The following is a 26,722-nucleotide window of genomic DNA, read 5'->3' as shown; positions in this document are numbered from 1 at the left end:
CGGTTGTTTTTTACAAGGTTAAATGGTTTGATACCTTTTTCTAAAAGTTGTATATCTTTATCATGTATACATATAGAATAAAAGCAAAGGTCAAAATCTAGAACATCAAATTAAGCTATGACCTTGAGATCAATTTCAAGGTCATAAACCAAGGACCTCAAATCAAAAGACCATAGGTCTTTATTATATTTTGTTAATGAGTTATATCACCAAACGCGTATTTTTAAATACAAGAGGGGAGAAAACTCCCTTTTACATTCAACGTACGCTTGCAATCAAAATTTACATCTTACGACATGTCGCAACTAACAATTTAGTAAAAATAATTTGTTGATATCTTATACAGTCTTTGGATATAAGTGAAAATAAGCCAAATTCAAATATTAGAATATGACCTTGACCTTTGACCTTGACCTAATTTTCATTTTTTGGGACCAAGGACCTCAAATCAAAAGATCCTAGGTCTCTATCACTTATGATTTATAAGATAGAAATTCATATCACTTATATCAGATGCATAAGGGGAAATAACTCTCATATGGAGCGGTCATATCGCTTCGGTCAAAACAGGACAAATCATGCGAAGGATATAACGAGCAATTTTGTAAAATAAATTTGTCATAATCTTTTACGGTTGCAAAGGAGATGCGCTAACAAGGAAAACAGTGTTTGGGGAGATAACTCCTACAAAGAAAAGAATTCGTTTACGCAGGGTAAATTTCAAAAGCGCATAAACTGTTTGATATCATATACCAAATATCTAAGCGACATATTGCGAAACAAATGTTTATCGCAAGAACAAAATTAGGCGGAAGAAAAAAAAAAAAAAAAAAATAATCAGAAGAAAAACAATAGGTCTTTCCACAGAAAAGTGGAAAGACCTAATTACATGTAATAAGTAGATTTTTAGCTCACCTGGCCCAAAAGACCATGTAAGCTTTTCTCATAACATGGCGTCTGTCGTCCGTCGTCTATAAACTTTTACATACATCTTGTTCTCTGAAACTACTGATCAAAATTTAACCAAACTTCATCACAAACATCTTTTGGGTATCTAGTTTAAAAAATATGTCTGATGAACCGGTCATCCAACCAAGATGGCCGCTACGGCAAAAAAGAGAACATGCAGATATTGGCTAATATCGCTGAAACAAAAGCATTTAAAGCAAATCTGACAAGGCATACAATTGTTTATCAGGTCACGATTTATTTGCCCTGATATTTTCAGACAAATCAGACGACTCGTTGTTGAGTTGCTGCCACCGAATTAGTTCTTATAAGAACAGTTTTTGGTTATAATCTTGAATATTATAGAAGATAGAGATAAATTGTAAACAGCAATAATGTTCAGCACAGTAAGATCTACAAAAAAATAAACATGACTAAAATTGTCAGTTGACCCCTTAAGGAGTAATTGCTCATTATAGTGAATTTTCAAACATTTTTCTAAAAAATCTTCTCTCCTGAAACTCCTGGACCAAATCTAACCAAACTTGGCCACAATCATCCTTTGGGTATCCAATTTGAAAAATGTGTCCGATGACCTGGCCAACCAAACAAGATGGCCGCCATGGCTAAAAATATAACAAAGGGATACAATGTAGATTGTAGATTATTTCTGTAAAACCAATGCATTAAGAACAAATCTGGCAAGGTAAAATTGTTATTCAGGTCAAGATCGATCTGCCCCGAATTTTCAGACATATTGGACAATGCAAAATTGGGTTGCTGTACCCGAATTAGTAATTTTAAGAATCTTTGCAGTTTTGGGTAATAATCTTGAATATTATAAAAGATAGAGATGAACTGTAAACAGCAATAATGTTCAGCAAAGTAAGATCATCAAATAAGTCAACATGACCAAAATTGTCAATTTTGACCCATTAAGGAGTTATTGCCCTTTGAAGTCTGTTTTAACAATTTTTCTAAAACATTAGTAATCGTTTTAAAACATCATCTCATCTGAAACTTTTTGGACAAAGGACAAGTGACGATAATACCCGTGTTTGGCTCCCTTTTTTCTCAGTTTTCAAAATGTGTTTTAGAAGTCTAATAATCACGTTGAAGTACTATTTAAGTTTGAATTTTGTCAGGATGAACTGCAAACCAATTAATTTTAGAAAATGGATTAGGTGAGGGGGATAAAAGGGCAGTAAAACGCCAAACGATGGAAAAATAACGATTTTGGGTCATTGTTTCTTAAAATTTGAAAGTGTGCGCCTGCGTGACCCAGAGAAAATTATGGCGATTTAGACAGAAAAAAAAACTGTTCTCATGACATTGGAATACAAAAAAAATCCAGGGTCACGTTGGTGTAAGCATTTAAAAACTAAAAATTAGTTGTACTGAAAACCTTCAAAGTGAATAATAGTTACAATATTTGAATAATGACAGAAAGTATACCCCCTCACCTCACCCAGTTGCGAAAATTAGTGGTTTTGAAGCATATCCAAACAAATTTCAAAAACAAGGGAATGTTTAAACATGAAAAGTAGCTTTCCAAAATGAATTTGAAAAATGAGAAAATATGGGGCCAAAAACGGACCTTATCGTACTTTGTCCTTTAACCAAACATGATGACCATCATCTTAAAGGTATGTAGTTTCAATAATGTGGCCAATGACATTCGTCCACGAACCAAGATAGCCGAGATGGCTAAAAATAATTCATATGGGTAACATGCAATTTTTGGCTATTATCTCAGTATTCAAAGCGTTAAGAGCAAATCCATTCATTTAAATATTTTCATTAAATAAAAATCTAAGTGCCCTGAAATTTTCAGACAAATCATGTAGCCCGTTGTTGGGTTCCTGCCCCTGAATTAGTAATTTTATGAAAATTTTGTAGTTTTTGGTTATTATCTTCAATATTAACTTAGATAAAAATAAAATGTCAACAACAATTATGTAGAGCAAAGTCAGATTTACAAATAAGTCAACTTAACCAAAACGGTCAATTGATCCCTTAGGGGTTATTGCTCAAATTTTAAACATTTTCTTAATTTTTTGTAAATTTTTGTAAACTTTTAGAAAATATTTTCCTTTCCAACTACTGAGCCAAGTTCATTATAGATAGAGAAAATTGTAAACAGAAAGAATATTCAGTAAAGTAAGATTGATAAACACTTCATCATCACCATAACATAATGTTCTCATGCATTCTATTCTCATCTATTATGTATGTTCTTTGTTAAGTATGATCATAAACTAAGGTGAGCGACACAGGCTCTTCAGAGCCTCTAGTTTAAATTTTCTGTAACATATTTGTGAATAATTATGACAATTATTAACTTTATTGGCTGCAAAATTTGTTAAAAAAGTACTGTGTCTAATGTTCATATGAATTATGATTATGCTATAGTATACAAATGAACATTTAAATTTCGGTATTTGAAAGGTTTTCTATGCATATACTTGAGATGACTTCTTATGAACCTTGTAAAGTTTAATTGTGAGTGTTGACTTCACTTCATCTTTAAGTACACTGACTGGTAATCGTGTCGGTGTCTTTTAGTACCTTACACGCAAAGAACAATATATACACTTCCAAATGAAAACATTACATGTGTATAGCAGCTCAATGCTATTTTATAAATTTTGATTCCTTAACTATAGGTAAAAAACAAAACTCATATGAACTGAAAAAATGATAGGACTTCTGATATTAAACACGATAATTGCATGAATACTGGATGGTCAAATCACGGGAGAAACTACGATATAAATAAACGGCGCTCGCTAAGGCGAATATCGTTTTGAAGCCATACCTGTTATATGTGTTAGTTATTTAAAATATAGATTAATAGATACATTTTAATTTATACTTTTAATTAGTTATAAACATTTATATGTCGTAATCATCAATAATTTGAGAGAAAAAACTTCGTTCATTATTTGTGTTTGAATTTGAAACATTTTTTTTGTTTTTAAAATTAAAATCTTGTATAGATTTGTTTTACACCATAACCACGACTTTCAACCATAGGTGTTGTACAGGGCTTTCGAAATGTTTAAAAGATATATGGGCTAGGTATAACTTGACGTTTCATTTCGTTTATATCTGTCACGGTTATTACATCAATAGAGTCCTTTTCAAGAATCTTAAATATACCTCCTGCCAATAACAATACTTAAATAAATAGGAATATATGATATGATCAAATAAACCCACGGTCCGGGATTAAATAATTCTTGAACAATTTAACAAATCTGCAGAAACAATACTGATAATAAAGTAGGACCATCATACAAGAACAGGGTACCTATAAAGTACTTTGAAATGTCATTGAATTATTTGAAATGTGTCACGTTGTACAACAGGAATTAATTTCATGTAGTTAGTAGATTTTTTAAATGTTCTGTAACATATTTGTGAATAATTTCATGAGTATTAACTTTATTTGTCCGCAAAATGTGTTGAAAAATACAATGTCTACTGTTAATATGTATATGCTATATTATACAAATGAACAATTTTCTTTTATAATTTTTCGTATTTGAACGTGTTCTAAGCGTGTACTTAAGATGATGATTTATGAGTTAAGTTTACTTGTGAGTGTTGACGTCACTTCATTTTTAAGATACCTTTCACTGACTGGTGATCGTGTCCGTGTTCTTTTCCCTCAAAATTTACAGTTCTAAATGCAAACAATACATGTGTATAGCAGCTCAATGCTATTTTATAAAGTTTGATTCCTTAACTATAGGTAAAAAACAAAACTCATATGAACTGAAAAAATGATAGGACTTATATGGACCATCATACAAGAACAGGGTACCTATAAAGTACTTTGAAATGTCATTGAATTATTTGAAATGTGTCACGTTGTACAACAGGAATTAATTTCATGTAGTTAGTAGTTTTTTTAAATGTTCTGTTACATATTTGTGAATAATTTCATGAGTATTAACTTTATTTGTCCGCAAAATGTGTTGAAAAATACAATGTCTAATGTTAATATGTATATGCTATATTATACAAATGAACAATTTTCTTTTATAATTTTTCGTATTTGAACGTGTTCTAAGCGTGTACTTAAGATGATGATTTATGAGTTAAGTTTACTTGTGAGTGTTGACGTCACTTCATTTTTAAGATACCTTTCACTGACTGGTGATCGTGTCCGTGTTCTTTTCCCTCAAAATTTACAGTTCCAAATGCAAACAATACATGTGTATAGCAGCTCAATGCTATTTTATAAATTTTGATTCCTTAACTATAGGTAAAAAACAAAACTCATATGAACTGAAAAAATGATAGGACTTATATGGACCATCATACAAGAACAGGGTACCTATAAAGTACTTTGAAATGTCATTGAATTATTTGAAATGTGTCACGTTGTACAACAGGAATTAATTTCATGTAGTTAGTAGATTTTGTAAATGTTCTGTAACATATTTGTGAATAATTTCATGAGTATTAACTTTATTTGTCCGCAAAATGTGTTGAAAAATACAATGTCTAATGTTAATATGTATATGCTATATTATACAAATGAACAATTGTATTTTATAATTTTTCGTATTTGAACGTGTTCTAAGCGTGTACTTAAGATGATGATTTATGAGTTAAGTGTAATTGTTAGTGTTGACGTCACTCCATTTTTAAGATACCTTTCACTGACTGGCATTCGTGTCCGTGTTCTTTTCCCTCAAAATTTACAGTTCCAAATGCAAACAATACATGTATATAGAGTTGTCTCATTGGCACTCACACCACATCTTCCTATATCTATATAGCAGCTCAATGCTTCTCTATGCATTTCGAATCTTTATATATAGCTAGAAAATAAAACTCATATGAACTGAAAACATAATAGGATTCTGATTTTTGCATGATCATTGCATAACTAGTAGTAATAAATCATTCTCATGGGAACCCCTGATTTTACATACAAGTATACTTTTAAGAAAAAACCCAATCCTCCCATTATAAACTGCCTCATTTGGCAAAAATTGAAAATCTGAAAATTATATTTTATGCATACACAATATCTGAAAGAATCGAATATGGTTGTATAAAATTCAGACAATGTGATAAAACTATGAACACTAGAGCTGAAAAATTATTAAAATACTAGTGATTCCAATATGTTTACTTTTTACATATTTTAGGTTAAACAATGAGTTGTAACTTAAAAAAAGGTCAAGGTCTATCTGATGAATAGTTTTCGAAATTCCATCCTAAAATTGGTCATCGACTGAACCTTAAAGGTCATTTGTTTTGGAATAACAGACGAAAATTAAAAATATGTCTAATTATGCAGTATTTGCTATTATAATCTAAAACTGTATTCAGTAAATAAAAGCGACAGTAGTATACCGCTGTTAATAGATTTGTAAAAATGTAAAACTCACGATATCTTACAGAATTACAGCGGCTTTTGAGTGTTATATTGACAATACAGGTAGTGTACTCAAAACTATTAAAATCTATCAATAGTTATCAAAGGTACCATATTTTGATACGCCTGACTTGCGCGTTTCAAATATATAAGACTCAGCACTGACGCTCAAATCAAAAAAGTTATAAAGCCAAACAAGTACAAAGTTAAAGAGCATTGAGTACCCACAGTTAAAAACATTGTGTCAAAGACGGCTAAGGTTATTTGTTCATGGGATGAGAAAATCCTAAGTTATTCGAAAAATTCAAAGTTTTGTAACAATTTATAAAAATGACCATATTTTACACAAGTAATGTTCGGGCCTTTTATACATGTTGCTTGTTGTTCGGTGTGAGCCAAGGCCCCATGTTGAAGGCCGTACATTGACCTATTATGGTATACTTTTTAAACTTTGTTTTATGGAGAGTTGTCTCTTTGGCACTCATACAACATATTCCTATATCTATATAATTGATATTTATGTCAACACTGAAGTGTTGACTACTGGTTTGGTTATACCATCGGGGGCGAAACGTCCACCAGCAGAGGCATCGACCCAGAGATGTAAATAGTTATCAAAGTTACCAGGTTTATAATTTTTAACGCCAGACGCGCGTCTGCATAAGACTTCAAAATAGTTATGAAGCAAAATATGTACACAGCTGAAGAGCATTGAGCATCCAAAATTCCAAAATATGTTTTAAAAAGACAGAAACCCATACATTGTCGTAATATTACATTGAATTTCGTAGTCGAAGAAAAAAAACATACTCGCTAAGGTATTGTCAATTTTATTTTCAAATTTCAAGAATTGTTTTAGGGTCCAAAGGCCTCAGGTAAACTTGCTTAATATGATCTTCGTTTCGCTGTGCTGGTCTTTGCATTGCGTTTGCATGCTCACCATTATGTGTTATCAATCCTCATTGAGTTCATGTGAACTTCCGAATTTTTTAAGAGTTATAATCAAGAAAATCGCTTTGGATGCACAAAATACAATAGAAGTGTTACTTTTATTTACTTGCAATGAGTTGATACCAATGCCAGTCAGCAATTTTTATCCGCGAGTTAAACCAACTCTATAATCAGTGTTTCAGAAGTGGCTTGATTCATAACAAACTTTTCTGACATTTTCCTCTAATAATTTTCAAAATTATTATACTAAGTCTGGCTAAGTATTTGTAAATTTGTTAGATCTCGTAAGGTCTTGTTGGTCAAAACAGGTTTTTTGACTACACATCCTGTACAAATTTTAACGTTACAGCATTCCGAAGGAAGGTGCTTTGGACGGCGTCAATAATGAAATATGTTATCGTTATGTAGTCCGGTTTGTCTAAGAAATGACAATTGGTATACATATCAAACACTTATCATAGCTGGTATATAGAACATATATAACCCTGAAAATGTAACATTAAATAACAAAAACAAAACCATTAAAATAGTATCAACAGGTCAAATTATCGAGAAATAACGATTTAAGAGTACTCGCAGTTACTGACAGCTAATAAAAGCCCAAACACAATTGATAATTAAAAAAGCATGCATCAGAGTCTAAATTTCAACTGAAACACATCCCAGTGATTTCATTAATTAACGTCATGAACAGTCAAACAGACACACCTTGTGCAACCCCCCCCCCCCCCCCCCCCCGCCCCCCTAAAAAAAAGTCTCGACCGGCAGTAGTAGGATAGTTGGAATCACATATTGATTTCCACGTTGTTAGTACAATTTTACTGTAAATTTAGGATGTAAAATACTGTTTTAATATGTTTTCTACAAGTACAGTCACATTAAGTAAAATCTATCGGTTTAACTTTGACTTTTAGTAGCTGTTTACATGTTTGTGGAGCAGATATAAAGATATCATACTTAAAACTGGGTAAGACAGACGCGCTTTTCGTCTAAACACAAGTTATCAGTGTTGCTAAACTGAATTTCTTAATATTGTAACTTTATCTTTTTTAACGACATAATGTGACCTATAATTTTACCAGTTAGTAAATTGCACGTCGCAATGTGCATTTCAACTGTTATATTTGTTTGATTATTTTTATCTTTCAATTCAAAATATAATCCGGAGTTAAATTTAACTTACTTTTTATACAATCTCGATGGATGTTAAATGGTTCTTAAAATGTCATTTTTTTTAATTGAAAGTTCATTTTTACATACATGTACTTTTTGTGATCGTTGCAAATGTTGCTTACATATTTTTATAGATTTGATTTTTGATTTTTTTGTAATAAATTGTACGCCTACGTGTGCTTCTAACAAGCAATTGGATTTAAAGCGCAATTGCGTTATTCTAGTTTAGCCAATGGAATCAAAACACTATTACATCATTTTGCTTCATTCTCATATAAATATGTGCATTCATTCTATGAAGTATCTACATGCGAAGGTTAAGGACGTTATAACATTTGCTAAGCTTGCATCATCCACTTTTTGGACAGTTTTAATTGTAAGTATATATGTTGTTGTCGTAATAAATGCTCAATTATGGATTTTTTTAAATGAGATACTTTTATTGAAATTATGAATTGTACCAATATCCAGTTTTTATTTTTGCAAATGTTAAAATACATTTTATTTGCGTAATTATGTAAATACTATACTGCAACTGATATTAATAATATAGATATTATTCATATCATATGCATAGTTTGAATGTCATTTTTTGTAATGTTAAATGAATACTTTAAATATTATGCTCCATGTTAAATAAATACTTTAAGGGAGTTCACTTCTCAGTTTCAAAATAATTCGATTTTCAAAACACTTTTTTATTTTGATAGGGGATAAATAAAGGAATCAAATGAGCAAAATACACATAAATATATATAGGTCATTGTGCCTGTTTTCGAGATATTTGCCATTGAAATTTTGGCGAGAAAATATCCTCTCTTTATGTTTATACATAGCTTTACAATTGAAAAGTTTGAGTTCCGAAAAACTATTGAAAAAAAATTCAAAAATGACAAGCGAACTTCCTTAAATGTTATACTTCATGTCAAATGAATATTTTAAAATGTTATACTTCATATTTCATAGATATTTTCAAATGTTATTTTTCATGTTAAATGAATACTTTACATGTAAGTGTTATATTTCATCTTTAACCCCGAAAATCGTCAGTCCGGACTGAATTTGTATGATCTGAAACAGCTACAATATTTTATCTACTTGTGACAGATTTAATTGCCAAACAATTGAGGTTTTGGTTTCACATCTGATAACAGTTCGCTGAGAAAAGACAATGACCTTAGTTTTAGAGGAAATAATTTGTATTATCAAAATACATATGCATTGAATATTCACACATAATGATTTCAGAGTTAAATTGTTTGTATAAATTGAAAATTTATTTTTATTTCTTATTATTTATATTATCCCTAGTACAAAATAAAACTTTCGAAAAGCATGATGAATGTGTCCACTTTTTAGCAAAAGTGTCCACATTTATCTTTCTTCAATGAAGCAATATACTCAAATAGGAAAGAAGTATTGAGTAAAAGTACATTGTCAAGATTTCAAATCAACATGATCAATTGAAATGAAATTACAATTGAATATATGGAACCATTAAAAATTGTAAACACACTTTATATGTTGACCTTCATTATACATTCTTTACCTAATGACCTTTCAAGTATAATATTTGTAACCAAAGTAAAACAAGGCTAGGCATCTGCAAGTCATCAGCTTCTCGTTGTCAAATATATGGTCATAAATTCATTGATAAAGAGAAACCATACAGTGACTTTCCTCATCACCAAACTGATCAAAAAGCGGTGTACTTCGGGGTTTAAGGAGGCTCGCGGGTATAAAAAATTGAGCAACAATTAAACATTTGTTTTTTTCATTACAAATTTTATTTATTACACTATTATTATTACTTTATAATATGGTACAAAAATCAACCAGACAAATCTATTTGGTTTGGCCACAGATGACTTTTAAAATGTTTATATCATTGAAAAAACTCCCTTTGGTGCAAAAATGGCATTTTTTACGTTTAAATTGATATATATTTTTTAACTCATCGGTGACCTATATTTTTTTATTATTGTATTCAAACATGCTGTACATTAACTAAATAATTGTAAAATTTAAGCGATTTCTGTTATTTAGTTCTTTTTTTTTTCGATATTACCAATATTTCTTCTTTAAGTTCAACAGAAAAAAAGGACACTACGAAAATGTATACTTCTTTTGGAGGCAGATTTTTTAGATTAAATGAACAGTGACCCATATGTTTAGTTAATATTTCTATAAGTTATAAGATAAAGTTAAATCATAGCAACAATTAGCAAAATCCTATATTAGAAAAAAAAGTTGATTTAGACCTGCGAGCCCCCATAAATACGTACTTTAAGTATTATACTTCATGAAATATGGATAATGCAAACATTATATATATTCATGAAATATGAATAATGCAAACATTATATATATTCATGAATATGATTAATGCAAACATTATATAAATTCATGAAATATGAATAATGCAAACATTTTATAAATTCACGAAATGTTAATAATGCAAACAAAATATAAATTTATGAAATATGAATAATACAAACATTATATAAATTCATGAAATATGAATAATACAAACATTATATAAATTCATGAAATATGAATAAAACAAATATTATACTTGTATATAAATGTTTCAGCACCATGTTTAACGGTTGGTACGTGATTGTCATTGCACTCAGTATATATCATGAAGTGAATGCAGAAGAAAGTAAGCTTTATACATGTTATATAAATGGATGAACTTAAGACAAGAGTCAACATTAACATTGATAAATATAAATAATCAAAATATATTGATATAGTGCATTATTGATTGAGGGGAATATATCGCACAAAAACAATATATAAGGTTAAAGTTCATTTACTAAAATTTTATGCAAAGAATTTCGTTCAAAAATGTGTCAAACTTAATTTATTAATTTAATGTAATGAGTAGTATCATTTTGATCTAAAAAAAATAGTGCATTAACACTATCGAATTTGCCTGAAATAATAATTAATTTTCTTCATTTCTTTTGACTGCAAAAAAAAACAATTTTAATTTCAGAATCAATTTGGGAAACAATTGTGTTTATTCTCTATCGTGGTCAAATTTTATTTAATCATATTACATAGTTTACTGTTTGAAATGTACACATCGCATGATCTAAAGTCATTTTAAAATATAATATCGTAATTTTTAAGAGTTAACTCGTCAATGTGCGGCCTCACAGGGAAGGTGCGCTAAAACAAAAGATACAAATTGTGAAAGTAGTTTTGGTTCTGGATGGACAGAAAAAGGCAGTTGTTGTCGAAGAAGACCGTGTTGCGTGTGTAAGTATACTATTATGCAAGTCGTCGTAAACTAACACTTATTTGCAATATATCACGTAGATATTAGCTTGATTATTTATATAGTGACTAAGCTACCTTAGCTACAATTAGCAGAAGCATATTTTACTTCAATGTTTCGTCGAGTGCATTGATTTTTCTTATTCTGTAGAGATGATATATATACATTAATTATATATGGTGTGTTTACTAACCATTAATTTATGTGACTGTTGATGTGTTCGATTACCTTAAATTACTCTGACTGTTAGTTTGTTTAATACGTTAAATAAACTATATTTATTATTCAGATCGCAGAGAGGGTATATGTTGTTACATTCCGGGCTTAGATTTTATATACCCTGTCTTAGAATTAAACTTGTAATACGAATTACCATTTTCTAAAAAAATGTATAATTGTATGATACTAAACTTCTAACGGGAGAGATTATGCTGATTGTTCATATGATGAAGACAAAACCTGTCAATCAATTGAATTGAGGTTTTGATCCGGAATGCCGAAGACAGCTTGTAGTCCGTTGTTAATATATGTATCATTGTCAATTTTCTTAGTTTCTATTGTTAGTTGTTCTGGACTCTCGAACTTCTTTTTAATTGAATTTTAATGCGTGTATTGTTGAGTGTTCGTTGTTCTTTATTGGCTAGAGGATAGAGTATGAGGTTGATATTTCTTGGCTAGAGGATAGAGTATGAGGTTGATATTTCTTGGCTAGAGGATAGAGTATGAGGTTGATATTTCACAAAACATGTTTAAAACCGCTGCATGTTTGCGCCTGTCCAAAGTCGGAAGTCGGGAGATTCTGACCTTTGTTAGTCTTGTATGCTTTTGACTTAAGTTATTTATATAGTTCGGTTTTAAGTATGATGTTAATTATCACTGCACTAGTACATAGTTTTGTTAAGGGTCCCGCTGAAGCACGCCTCCGGCTGCAGAATTGTTTGTCTGGCTGTATAGGAAATACATTGGTAGTCTCCGGCTGTTGTTTGCTCGTCGGTCGGGTTGTTATCTCTTAAACGCATTCCAGTTTCAATTTTATTTCATAATCTTGAGAAATATTTTAAGTTGAAATATTCAATCTCTATCTAATGTTATCGTAGACACATTCCGACTTTTATTTTATAATCTTGAGATCTTTGTTGTTAGTTCAGTGTGAAAATATTCCAGCTTTTCAACGTTAAATGAATCCTAGCATCACTGTCAAAATGAAAGCAATTTCTAACAAAAACCCTACAAAACTCTGAAAGAGCATTCTTTTATGCCTGACACTTCTTTTGGTCAATTGATCAAAAAACAAATGTTACGATAAAAAAGAAATCGGGAAATTAACAAATACATTAAAATCAAATACAATATTTGTCCTATCTTAGTGTTTCAGAATAGTAATACATTCCTTTTCCACGTTAACAGATCATTGAGCGATGCAAGTTAAAATCTTACAATTAAAGTCTTCAATCAACAATCATAGTGTTGATTGTCTCTCGTGGATTTGTCTTTTAAATTTTATCAAAAAAGGAACTATTCCATCTGATGAGTTAAGCATTTTTCAATTGATTTTTATAGTTCGTTCTTATGTTGTACTGTTATACCACTGTCCCGGGTTAAGCGAAGGCTTGGGATCCCGCTAACATGTTCAGCCCCGCCATTATATGTATGATTGTGCCTGTCCCAAGTCAGGAGCGTATAATTCAGTGGTTGTCGGTTGTTTATGTATTACAAATTTGTGTTTCGTTCATTTTCTTAATGTACATAAGGCCGTTAGTTTTCTCGTTTGATTTATTTTACATTGTCATGTTGGGGCCTTTTATATCTGACTTTGCGGTATACTCTTTGCGCATTAATGAAGCCCGTACGCGGGTACCTGTAGTTGTAAATTTCTGTATTATTATGGTCTCTTTTGGAGATTTGTCTCATTGGCAATCATACCACATCTTCTTATTGATATACACTATATAAACAGTTTAATTGTAATTTTTGTTCATTGTTTGTTGGTAATAACTTGTAAACTGCAGATATTCTTGTAGTTCAGTGTGAAGATATTCCATCAAACAATCTAACAAATGGTGCTGTCACTGTAGCGGAAAGAATTATTGGCTCAACGGCAAATTTTACATGTGACGCAGGACATTCAATTGTTGGAAACGACACTATATTATGTACATCCTTAGGATGGAATGGGAAAATTCCACAATGTCGCTGTAAGAACAAACCCTTACCTGTGTTCCATTTTGATTGGTTGATATTAATGTAACAAACAAACAATAGTATTACAAAGTTGAACTATCTCAACAACACATTATGCAATTGTTATGCTATTGTGAGATGAATTTGGCTATTTATTTTATGTATTTTTGACATATAGCTCTTCAACGGTTTCGGTACTGATAAATCTTCGGATTTCAAATGTTTGGCTTTGAGCGTTCCTGATGAAGTAAAATCCAGAAAAGCGCCTCGGACGCAAGAAATTATTAAACGTGTTGTTTTCATTTTTTCATGTTATCTAATATTTATTATTGATTACTTCCTGTCAAAACTTTCGGGAAATCGAAAAATTATTCCAAAACATATATACGAGTATTGTTTGTTTTTATGTTTTTGGTAATAAATTGAAAACTGCAGATATTCTTGTAGTTCAGTGTGAAGATATTCTATCAAACAATCTAACAAATGGTGCTGTCACTGTAGCGGAAAGAAATGTTGGATCAACGGCAAATTTTACCTGTGACGCAGGAATTTTCCTGGTTGGAAGAAAATCTATAACGTGCACAACATCAGGCTGGAATGGGGATATTCCACAATGTAGTAAGAACACTAACCTCTTTTTCCTTTGATTGTTTGTTATATATGTAACAATAATTTTGCAATGTTTAACTATCTTAACAACAAATTAGGCAACACTGTCAAAATAAACGAAACGCTAATACGAAATCTACCAGACGCTGATCAAAGGATCATTCAATATGCTTTGTTTTAAGGTTTTTCTTGTCGTATAACATACCGAGGGGTGTCAAGATTGACCTACCAACCGTAGGAAGGTCTTTCCTTGGACAATTATAACACCGAGGTGTGCTCTGCGACAACAAAAACATTTAAATATGCATGCTCTGACTTATATACCGTAAACAATTTTTTGATTAAGATTTGCAAGGTTATAAGCATCCTTTTTTACCGAACACACGAAAGTGGGATATTCCTTTCCAATACGTTTAGGTTTTAATACGCCCTTAGGCTTATTTAGAATGTGAAATCAATCTCATTAATTAATCTAGATATAAACATTATACATTATTATATATATACATAATACAAATATTATTGTAACTGCACGAAGTAAGACAAAATGAATTGTGACAATCCGATAACAGTTGATAAAAAATTCAAGACACTTTGTAAGTAATTTATTGTATCAACTTAGTTTATGGAAAAGGGATAGGGGCTATTTTTATTTCTATTTGTAATGACATTTCTATCGCGGAAAAGTAAAATATTGATCAGCAATTTTACTTTGTAACTATTTTTTAACAGATGATCAGGATTACCTTCTATATCATCCCCACTCCCCTACCCTACCCCGTTGTGAGGTACTTGTATGTTATTCAAAAGAATATATATTTTATTAGTTGATAATTTGATAGAGTGAAGGGTATGCATAAATGTAAAAAAGATTAAAACTTTCACAAAGAACACTCAATCATAACACATGTATATGTAACACGAAAACGAATATCAATGCATACTTGCTATCGAGATGCATAAGTGGAAATATGATAAGTAAAACCAATGTCTTTTTTAGATTTATTAATGACTTGTTTCATTGTTGACATTTGTTTGCTTTACATCTAGTATGGTATATAATACAAATAATATAAACTGTAATAACCGAAAGAATGTGTCTGCTTGTCCCAATTAAAATCTATCAGTTTATTATCTTTGGAAAATACAAATATGACAGGAGAAAATATACTTTAAACTCGAACAACTTTTAAAATACTGTAATGGATGACAGTTACCAGAAAAAAATTATAAATATTTAATACTGTTTTGATAATTTCAGTAAAAATAGTTTGTCCTGAGACGGTAGCCTTCTTTCGAGGTTCAAAGTACATATTCAAATGTAAACCAGCAAATTGGTTTGATTCTGAGGTAAGGAATATAATATTTCTATATATAATTTGATATTTTGCAACAACAAAATGCTTTTCAACATTATAACTGGCTATCTTTTTAAGTGAAATATTGATAGTTTATGAATATATGAATTTGTATTATTATAAAAACTAGAAACTGAAAATCATGGAGCAAAAAAGAACGCACCGAACGAACAACAAATCAACATGAAAAATATGTTTATTAATGTTTGTTTACTCTTTACCAGAGGTATATGTACAGTGATGTCTTTCTGGCATAACAGTAATGAAAAGCAATTACCTTAGCAGTACCTGAAAAGACCTTACTGAATGTTTGAATCTGAAATGCACTTTGGTTTCGTACCTGTGTATTCCTTTTAACGATTTCGGTTCATTGACGAGTTTTTTTTAAAGGATGCTCGTCTTGTGTAAACAATGATGATCATGGTATGTTTGATGAACTTTTTAACTGATATTCATTGTTGTAGGCTTACTGCAATGCCAGTGGTGGACAATTGACCAGTATTGAAACCAGTGACGAAAACACCTTTATAGTAGATGTAATTGCGTTGATAATGAATATACAGAAATTAAGTGGTAGGAAAATTAGTAATTGTTTCAAGTTTTTCTATTTGTTTCGCATCAATTAAAAAGGTAACAGAGAAATCAACCCATTTTTTTAATATAACGTTCTATTCATATTTTCAGAAAAAAAAGACTATTATTAAATATGGTTACACAAATTTATATAGGTGCTGATCGTGCGCGCATTTGTATATCTGAACAATGTGATATGGAGTTAATGGAGCACAATAGATCATCTGTGGGATAAACTCTTTTCATGTCACTACACAGTGTATTTGATATGCTATTCTGAAAACGTTTTAAATTAAAGTGTTCAAAATATTAACATGTCGATTGTTTGTAAGATATTTGAATTTTTCAATTTGTACTTAACTTGCTTTCGTATCTAATATTTACTTAAGGTGGTACCTAACACTACGGGGAGATAACTCTGTAAAATCAGCTAAACGTTTTAATGACGTTGTGTTGTTAAGGGAATATTAAGCTTCTCGATGATCAAAATAAGTGTTTGTCTAACTGCTATATAACCAGTGTAATTTTTCTGACAAAACGGTTGGTTCAAAATTTTTGAAATTTTTATATTTTTGTTAAAGGGTCAAAGTAAATACATTGTCAAAATTTTATGAAAATTAAACAATCCAAATTAATTGTAGTGAAAGTGTTGGGTACCACCTTAATTACACATTTGAATTCTATATCATGTTCAGCTCATAATGATGCAATATGACATGTATAGCATTAAACAACCAAGACTTTAATAAAATTATTTGACTCTGTCTTTTAAGGTTTATCTAAAATATAGATAGTATCTAAGAAAGTTATGATTTGAAACAAATCTTAAAATTCAATTTGATTTAATGCAGACATTTTATGAGTTGATTAACAACCACTGGGTCTATGTTCATGATGTTACTACTGGTGGAGTTTTTATTTCCGAGAGTATCCCCAGCTCAGAAGTCAGCACTTTCGTGTTGATATGAATTATTTTTGATATGGTCATAATTACAAATTAACTGTTTGCAAAAACTTTGCATTTTTTAAATACTTATATATATATATAATTAGTACTTTAGTTGGCCTTTTTAGCAGTTTTCTTTTTCGAGCATCACTGATGAGGCTTTTGTAGACGAAATGCACGTCCGGTTCAAAATAAAAAAATCAATCTTGGTATCAATGATAAGTTTATTTATAACAAAATAACTATCGTGTTATAGAACTCCCCAAAGTTCTACAATGTTGAGAAGAATCGGCGTCTTGTTTCACTCCGTAATATTCTACACGTGCCTGTCGTCCCCAGTTAGGACCTTTAGTTCAGTGGTAGTTATATGTGATTTTCGTAAAAAAAAATATATATATATATAGAGATTAATACATGGCCATTTCAATATCACCCTGGGTATCATCCCGAGACCCCCATATCAGCCCGAGACGGCTGATATGGAAAAGGCCATGTATTAATCGCGTTATCATATACTTCCGACAATAGTTTTGTGTAAGGCAAACAAACAAATGCAATAACTAAAACAGTCAAAAACTTTTTTTTAAATTATGAATCAAATATACTATAATTGTACAACAACAGCATCACTACCTCCATATATATTTATGGTAATATTTCATATAGAGGCATTTTGAAACATTGAAAATTTGGAAGAGTTTGATGATCATTATTACTCCATGTTTGTTGTAATATGAAATGATTCCTAATTGTCAATGGCATTTGTTAGTAAGTACTTAACTATCCCTAAAAAAGTTGCAGTAATTTTGACGTTGTAATAACAAATATCTGACGTCACAATGGAAGAGTAAACAACCGATACCGGAAACACCGGAAGTAACTTGCACGAGAAGCACTATTATGGGTTATGTGCACGAGATGCACCTAATATGGGTTATCAGCCCGTGTGGGAAATTATGGCTTGTGTACTTCCGCTCATTACACATATGCAAAAGCTATCATATCAATGCTAAGTATTTGATAAAAACAGTTATCAAAGGTACCAGGATTATAATTTAATACGTCAGACGCGCGTTTCGTCTACATAAGACTCATCAGTGACGCTCAGATCAAAATAGTTATATAGCCAAACAAGTACAAAGTTGAATAGCATTGAGGACCAAAAAATCTTAAAAGTGCCAAATACAGTTAAAGTAATATATTGGTGGGAAAGAAAATCTTCAGTTTTTCGAAAAAATCAAAGTTTTGTAACAGGAAATTTATAAAAAAAATAACCATATAATTGATATTCATGTCAACACCGAAGTGCTGACTACTGGACTGGTGATCTATATTTATGACTTTGTATTCATAACACATACTATATTCTTGATGACATTTTTTTGTTAATGTTTTTTGAAAGAAAGTCATGCAGTTTGAAAATCTAATTGTCAGTCCCTTTTTTCTTTTGCATTTCATGACACTGTTACTTATAATGTTGACATCATTATTTTAGGATTTTTCTGGATTGGCCTTACAGACAATAACGATGAAATGTCATATAAATGGTTGTCTGGTGAACCACTTCACTACAACAACTGGTACCAAGGACAACCACAGCAACCAGATCATTTAAATTATCTGGGTGAAACAGGTGCACACTGTGGTTTGATACATAGCTTCTTTTCTTTAAACTGGGGTGACGAACGATGTAGTCAACACGTATATTCCGTTTGTGAAATTCGGTAAGTAGAATTGAACCCCCATTTACTTTGGTTGAAAAATGAAAATTTAAATATGAAAAAAACATATTATACAGCTACGTCCTTCTGACAATAAACATGATAAAAGGGAAAAGGGAAATAAGAAAATTTAAATTGTTTTACCAAGTCAGGAATATGACAGTTGTTGTTCATTCGTTTGATGCGTTTTATCATTTGATTTTGTCATTTGATTAGGGACTTTCCGTTTTGCATTTTCCTTAGAGTTCAGTATTTTTTTGTTATTTTACTTTATTTTGTAAAGTATCGAATGGTAAATGATTTTAACGTTTTGTTGGAATCATAAAGAGTAAATTAACTGATCATAGATACCAGGATTGAAATTTTGTATTTGCGCATAGTGTTTTTTGTCTGTATGGCTTTTGTGTTCCTTTGTTTTTATATAGGTTTGGATTTTGAGAAAATGTTGACTGTTTTACCATTATTTGTGACAGTTGTACCTTTTGTGTCTGTTTGTTTTGTTTGCACGTCGTTGTCAATATGGTGCCACTGTCATTTGTGAAATAGGTTTGACTAGCTATAACCAGGTTTAATTCATAAGAAAATGCATATACCGAGTCAGGAATATTACAGTTGTTATACATTCGTTTGTTGTGTTTGAGTTTTTGATTTTGCCATTTGATGAGGGAATTCCTGATTTGAATTTTCCTCAGAGTTGAGTATTTTTTGGATTTTAATTTTCACCCTGTTGACAGAAATAATAATCACTCTCTTTGCACCTAAGTTTAGTATTTAACCACAATAAATAAAGAATATGTGGTGTGATTGCCAATGAGACAACTCTCCACAAGAGACCAAAGGAAACATATATTTACAACTATAGGTCACCGTGTGGTCTTCAACAATGAACGAATCCAATACCGCACAGTCAGCTATAACTGGCCCAGGCTAGGATTGTCAAATGTAAAACAATTCAAACGAGAAAATTGACTGTCTAATTTATGAAAAAAAAAATGAAAAACCAATATGTACCACATAAACAAACAATAGCCACTGAATTACACGCTCCTGACATGGGACTTGCACATGCATACCGAATGAGGCGGGGTTAAACATGTAAGCGGGATTTCAACCCTCCACTAACCTGGGACATTAGTGTAACAGTACAACATCAGAACGGACTAAACAAATCAGTGGAAAAATGCTAAATTGTTATTTTCATTATGAAAGCTAAAATTTGTCAACTACTTTTGCCTTTTATTTTCCCTGTAACGATCCTAGAACGTTTTCAGAACACAACTTGTCAACATTGCTATTAAAAAATTGAAAACAACACGTTTAATAATTTCTTGCGTCCGAAACGCTTCCTGGATTTACCTTCATCAGGAACGCTAAAAGCCAAACATTTAAAAACTTAAGATGTAAAGGTATCGTAACCGTTGAAGACCATGATGTCAAAAATATCAAAAATAAATAGCCAAATCCATCAAAAGTCAACTTTGCCTGAGGGAGTTGAAACCTTAGTTTCTTAATAATTTCAAAATTTATAAACGGATTCTGATAAATTGTTGAAAATCAGTTATACGGACTTTTTTTAAACGCTTTCAGATATTGTGCTGATTTTTGGTATGTGAGTTAACCATGATGAGGAACAGATCAAGTTTATGTATCGTTCCTCTCGGCTAATTTTTGCTGTAATTTCTGGCTTTGGACTTTGATAATTTTTTGTAATCACAGTTATGCGAAACTTTTTTCTAAATGCTTTCAGATATAAGGGTGATTTTTGGTATGTGAGCTTACCATGATCAGTTACAGATGAAGTTTAATGGTCGTTCCGCTTTGTTATTTTTTGCCAAAATTAAGGGTTTACAAGTTCGAAATTGTTGAAAATCACAGTTATAGGGACTTTTTTTCTAAAGTCCTCCAGATTTTGAGCTGATTTTTGATATGTGAAACTACTGTCATGATTGTGTCCACATGTGTTATTGAAATTACAGATGGTGCCATTCGTGTCGCTATGATTCATCTACGTATCTATGCTTCCTATATCAGGTTGTTCATGTAGTGTATATTAATTGTCTTAAGATAGAAGCAGGTAGAAACGATACAGCATTACATTGATCATAAACAGTTTCATATCTAAAAAAAGGGTGTGCTACCTTAAAATAAATAATTATATCATATCTGATTATTATTCTGCCTTTTGTAGATTGCCATAATATATGTCAGTTTGAGAGAACCATATGCATTATCTGAGGACGACATGCTATTTGCCAATTTGGGAGTTAAATATGAATTATCTGAGGACGATATGTTATTTGCATTTGTAATAAAACATTGAGACACTAAATACGAAGCGTGTTTTGTTTCATAGTTCAAGATGTCATTTATGAAATAGCTTCCATTGTGAATGATAGAAACTTAAAGTTTAATAGACTGGATAAATAAATACGTTAACACGTATGGAGAAATATGACAATAGTGACCCCAAAGAAAAGAAACATAGATAAGCGTAATTTCTTATCTATTTCATCACCTTGCAATTATACTTAAATAAGTAATTGTTCGTATGTTCTGCTGTTACACCATTGTCCCATGGCGCCGGCAAACACCTTTGAAACAATTGCTTTGATATGTGCAAATACCAAGACATGAGCCTGTGAAATCAGTTGTTGCCGTTTGTTGCTTTATATCATATTTTGATTCCTTTTGTTGTTTCGAAAATCAGTCAGTCCGTTACTGTTCCTGTTTGAATTGTTATACACTAGTTATTTCAAGCCTATAGTAAATTTCTATTCAATATATTCTCTTGTGTCAAGTGTGTAGTGATGTTTCATTGGCAAATATATCACATCTTCTTATTTTATATTTCTCATGTCAGTACCAAATTTAGACAACTGATATGATGATACATTCGGAACTCAAACTCCAGCAACAGGGGTATCGACCAATTACTCATCAATTCAAATAACACCTTTATTATAATAATATCACGTTCCGTAGGGCGTTTTCAACATTAGCCCCCATCAGCAACTTTCAAATCAAAACTCTCCAAAACTAGGGATGTATAAATTCATCTTTATGAAAGAAACTATAGAAACAAGAAAGACATACAAATATGCCAATTATGGCAAACCACATATGTTTATATTGGGTTATGTCCGGCTGAGCATGTTATCGTAACAGTCCTGAATTTTTGGAGCACAGTTTTGGTTTTGCAATATTTTTCTGCAATTCAGAATGTCTATGAAATGGACTCATTTTTTTTAAACGGCAAATTTAAAAAATGTGCAGACGAATAAGAGATATCAATAGACAAAATGTTTGACCTAAAGTCCAAACTGATTGACTTAAACAGGGTCTGCTTACCTCTCCGGAGCACATGAAAATACTCCCAGTTTCTGGAAGGGTGGTTTTGCTCGGCATTTAGTTTACTATTAACTCACATATTAAAACACACAAAACTGTCAGGGTTTCTAGATTTCTATTTCTTTTTTAATTTAACAACCGCATCACCACATTTTAAGGTCACACAGAAGGTCAATCCATAAAATCATCATCAGTTTTGTCATCGGCATCTACCGAATTATCATTATCATCTTTTCCATTATCTGTGTCGTCATCGTTAGCAATATCAACGATTTGATAATGCTTATATCTACAAGGTTTTGAGCATTAACATACAGCTATCTGTTCATGATAAACCTTGTTGAACACATGCACATATTTTTTGGCATAACTAGCTTTACATGAGCAGCACATCAGAATTACCAAAGCATCTAACGCTAGTGGTTGGTCTAGAAAATTGATACTTATCAAAGCGCTCTAAAAAAATCCAACCATAGTTGATTGGCATCAGACCAGTGTTGTGTTTAAGAGCAGATTTCCAAATCTTGGTCTGAAAGTTGGCTTGTTTAATGTGATTTAACATTGCATCATTTGCATTCCAATACGTTCTGATCTTTATTTATCGATATTTTTAATTTCGTAGCCATTTCTAGAACACGAAAACCTCTCGAGTGCTTTGACAACTCCTCGCCAACCTCTTCCAAGGTTTCACCAAGATGAAGTAGACCTTCTAAAAACTCAACATAAAGTGTCAAAAAGCCGAATGCTTTGCTTTTTTATTTACCAGACAAAACACTTACTGAATCACAATCTGTATTGACGCGAAATCCTGGTAGTTTTCTACAAACATTCTCACCAAATTTGCACACATTGATTGCACTTTAATAATCTGCATTTGGGGGATGTATTTGTCAGACTTACAATGTTAGAATTGATATGCAACTGTAAAAAAATAGTAAGCCAATACTTCCACAACAGTGTCAGAAGATTTTTTAACATGGAGTCGTAACCTTTGTCAGCTGCTTGATTTTGCATTTTATTAAGAAACATTTTTTATCAGCTTCTTCCTGTTTGATTATAAACTAAAACCATTCTACGCTATTTCATTTTCAACATATATTTTGTGGCACATACTTCCATGTGATACAAATAATTCCATACATTCAAGTTTAATCTATAGGATTGTTTTCTCTTTTCAAAACAAAAGTATTCAACAAAAGCAACTTTGTTTCCCCCAACTAACAAACAATTCTTCCAATCCCAAGAACACGATTGTGATGATTTAAAACTTATCGTAATGATTTGCCCTCGCAAGGACCTGCCGTGCTAATTTCGTTATGAATATTGTGCGATACTATTCAGTGACAAAATCAATGCTTGACTATTTTTCGAAACTAAAAGGATGGTTTTTAAAATAACAATGTTTGCCAAATCGAAAAAAAGTGCTTGGTATCCTAGTAATGGTTTGAATAACTGCCATGTCATCAAATATCCACATTATTTCCTTAGGAACGAGCCTTTTCTAAAAAACCACTCAGGACAGGTTTTAATTTTTCATCACATGTGTACCATCAAAGTTTGCAAGAGACATTGGAAAAGGACCTAATTTAAGCTGGAGAACCTATCGCATAACCAACTATCTTGTCTGGGTTATGACAAGCAGGCGACATTTTTTTTTCATCTGCTCTCAATGTTTTGTTGTTCTTATCAGCCATTAACTGCTTGCCTTATATTTCCTTTTTTAAAAATGCAACCTATGATTTTCTTTTTTGAAGATATCGTTTGACTTTTGGGTAAGCCGTTCCGTAATGAAAATTTCTGAAGCAAATTTTCCCTTTTCATACGCGATTAGAAGGTCACCCATTAATTCCGAAGATGCAACAGAACCCTAGAACAAGCCATATAAGACTCATATAACTGCTCAGATGTTATAATGGAATTGGCCAGCTTTGCAGTGTCTGAAACAATTTCAAAACATCAGAAACTGACTCGCTTCATTCGAGTTTTTCTGAGTTCTTTTTGAGCGGATGTTTCAGGGTTAGCAATTCCTACCAAGTCTCGACATTTTAATGATATTGAAGCTCTTTCATGTGCAACCAACGTTTATCAGAGTCTTTATTTAAACTGAAACCAATAAAGCCATTTTTGTTTGTATCTCTATGAAACCTAAGAAAGTAAAAAGTATTGCAAAACTCCACAACTGACTATTTGACGTTCGTTCAAAGCGATGTTTGTCGATTGAATGACTTCTTAACAATCTTAAGTCAACCACTTCATTGCTAAAACACGAAATGTTATCAAGCACACCTTTATTGAGTTCGATAGAGTGCACCTTTTCTGAACGCAAAAAAAATCACCTTAATTTGTAATTTGTTCATCATTATTTCGTTACACATTCACTTTATCAAATAATCTGTCTCACAAAAACATCATAAATCGACAATCAAAAGTTTATTTTCAGTTGCAAATTGATAATGCTTATGTGTAAATACATTATACATGTTGTATACTGAATCAAAGACGGTAACTTGATGATTTCCGGTATTTTACCAGTATTTGCAAGTACGTATATTTTATTAAATAATTCATATTTTACAAATGTTTTAGACGATATATAAATACTGCAAATGATTTAAACATTGCATAATGATTAATTCTCAAGTTTAATTAACTGAAACGGGTAAATGTATAACGAATTGCTTTATGGAAGGAGAAAATATGCCTTAATTTGAACCAAAAAAATCGGATTGTTTGTAATGTAAAAATCATTTTTTTTAAACAAAAAATCTTCCAAGTTACATTTAATATGATAAGTTTTGTATCTGTTTTAGTTGTTTAACCCTATATTTTTTTTTTAATCGGTTGATATTAAAAAAAAATAATTAAAAATTACTTAGTCGTGATTGCTGAATGATGGGACCATTGGAAGGGACGTTTTTAATCCTCTTTTGGACACTTTTTGTTTAGTCTAACACCTTGTATTTTATCAATAAGATAATGAAGTTGAATTCTATCAAAAAAAATCGCGGTACCCTGTGGTGTAACACAAACTCCTTAACTAGAGCGCTTTTGAGAACTAGCTGATGGACTATATGTGGTGTCTTGTGTCCCATTGTTTGGCTGTCATCTTTTGTTAGCCATAACGTTGTCACTTTTAATTTCGATCGATGAGTTGAAATGTCTGTCTAATATTGTTCGCCCTTCTTTTACAACACATATTAAGAATAGAGGTGCTATGAAAAGTATTTGCAGAATTCCCATTTGTTTCGTCAGTGCAAGTTTCACATGTTGCTCATTAAGTGAAATTCATCGATGAATCATCCTTCAATTTTCTCAATTGATTGATAATGGTGGTCTAATAGTTCGACCTGGTTGTTCCCTATACATACTTCAAACTCGATCAATGTTGTTATGGCGAATGTTATTGGTGTCGGAACACATGTTGATGATTTAAATCTTGATTAGAATTTCTGAACTATTCTTTTTGTCGAAATGAATACTTACTCACGTAGTAAAATTGAGAATGGAAATGGGGAATGTGTCAAAGAGACAACAACCCGACCATAGAAAAAAACAACAGCAGAAGGTCACCAGCAGGTCTTCAATGTAGCGAGAAATTCCATCACCCGGAGGCGTCCTTCAGCTGGCCCCTAAACAAATATATACTAGTTCAGTGATAATAAACGCCATACTAATTTCCAAATTGTACACAAGAAACTAAAATTAAAATAATACAAGACTAACAAAGGCCAGAGGCTCCTGACTTGGAACAGGCGCAAAAATGCGGCGGGGTTAAACATGTTTGTGAATCAATATTAACGCCAAAATATGCAATCTTTAATGACCTGACAACAGTATCGTAACTATATCCTTTCTTAATAAGTCTATTCAAAGGTTTTGTTAGGTTCTGAGGTGAATACTGACACCTTTGTGCTTTATAAAGAATATTTCCATAAAAAATTGGATGTGAAATACCTGAACGTATAAGCAGTCTGCATATTGAGCTATATTTACGAATAATGTCCTTATACCGATGATAAAATTTAGTAAATGTTTTGACAAGTTTGTGATATCGAAAACCCTGGTGCAATAATTTTTCAGTAATACACAAATTTCTCTCGTTAAAATCTTAAACATTGTTACAAACACGAGCTAATCGTACAAGTTGAGATATATAAACACCGTAAGGTGGTGACAAGGGAACGTCACCATCTAAAAATGGATAATTAACGATAGGAAATGAAAAAT

At 31.5% G+C, this 26,722-nt stretch overlaps 1 protein-coding gene across 1 annotated transcript in view; it reads left to right on the top strand.

The window, feature by feature from the left end:
* Positions 1–21,434, top strand: part of LOC134694377 (macrophage mannose receptor 1-like) — a 66,941-nt gene extending 45,507 nt beyond the window's left edge. Inside the window, exons 6-11 of the mRNA XM_063555381.1 lie at positions 13,769–13,954; positions 14,388–14,558; positions 15,811–15,899; positions 16,372–16,480; positions 18,922–19,150; positions 21,336–21,434. Of these exons, the coding sequence (XP_063411451.1) occupies positions 13,769–13,954; positions 14,388–14,558; positions 15,811–15,899; positions 16,372–16,480; positions 18,922–19,150; positions 21,336–21,345 (794 nt within the window). The 3' untranslated portion in view covers positions 21,346–21,434. The remainder of the gene's footprint in view (positions 1–13,768; positions 13,955–14,387; positions 14,559–15,810; positions 15,900–16,371; positions 16,481–18,921; positions 19,151–21,335) is intronic.
* The last annotated feature ends 5,288 nt before the right edge of the window (positions 21,435–26,722 follow it).

Source organism: Mytilus trossulus, chromosome 13 (genome assembly GCF_036588685.1).
Source record: "Mytilus trossulus isolate FHL-02 chromosome 13, PNRI_Mtr1.1.1.hap1, whole genome shotgun sequence".
NCBI classification, from domain to species: domain Eukaryota; kingdom Metazoa; phylum Mollusca; class Bivalvia; order Mytilida; family Mytilidae; genus Mytilus; species Mytilus trossulus.
This window is presented reverse-complemented; position numbering and strand designations above follow the sequence as displayed.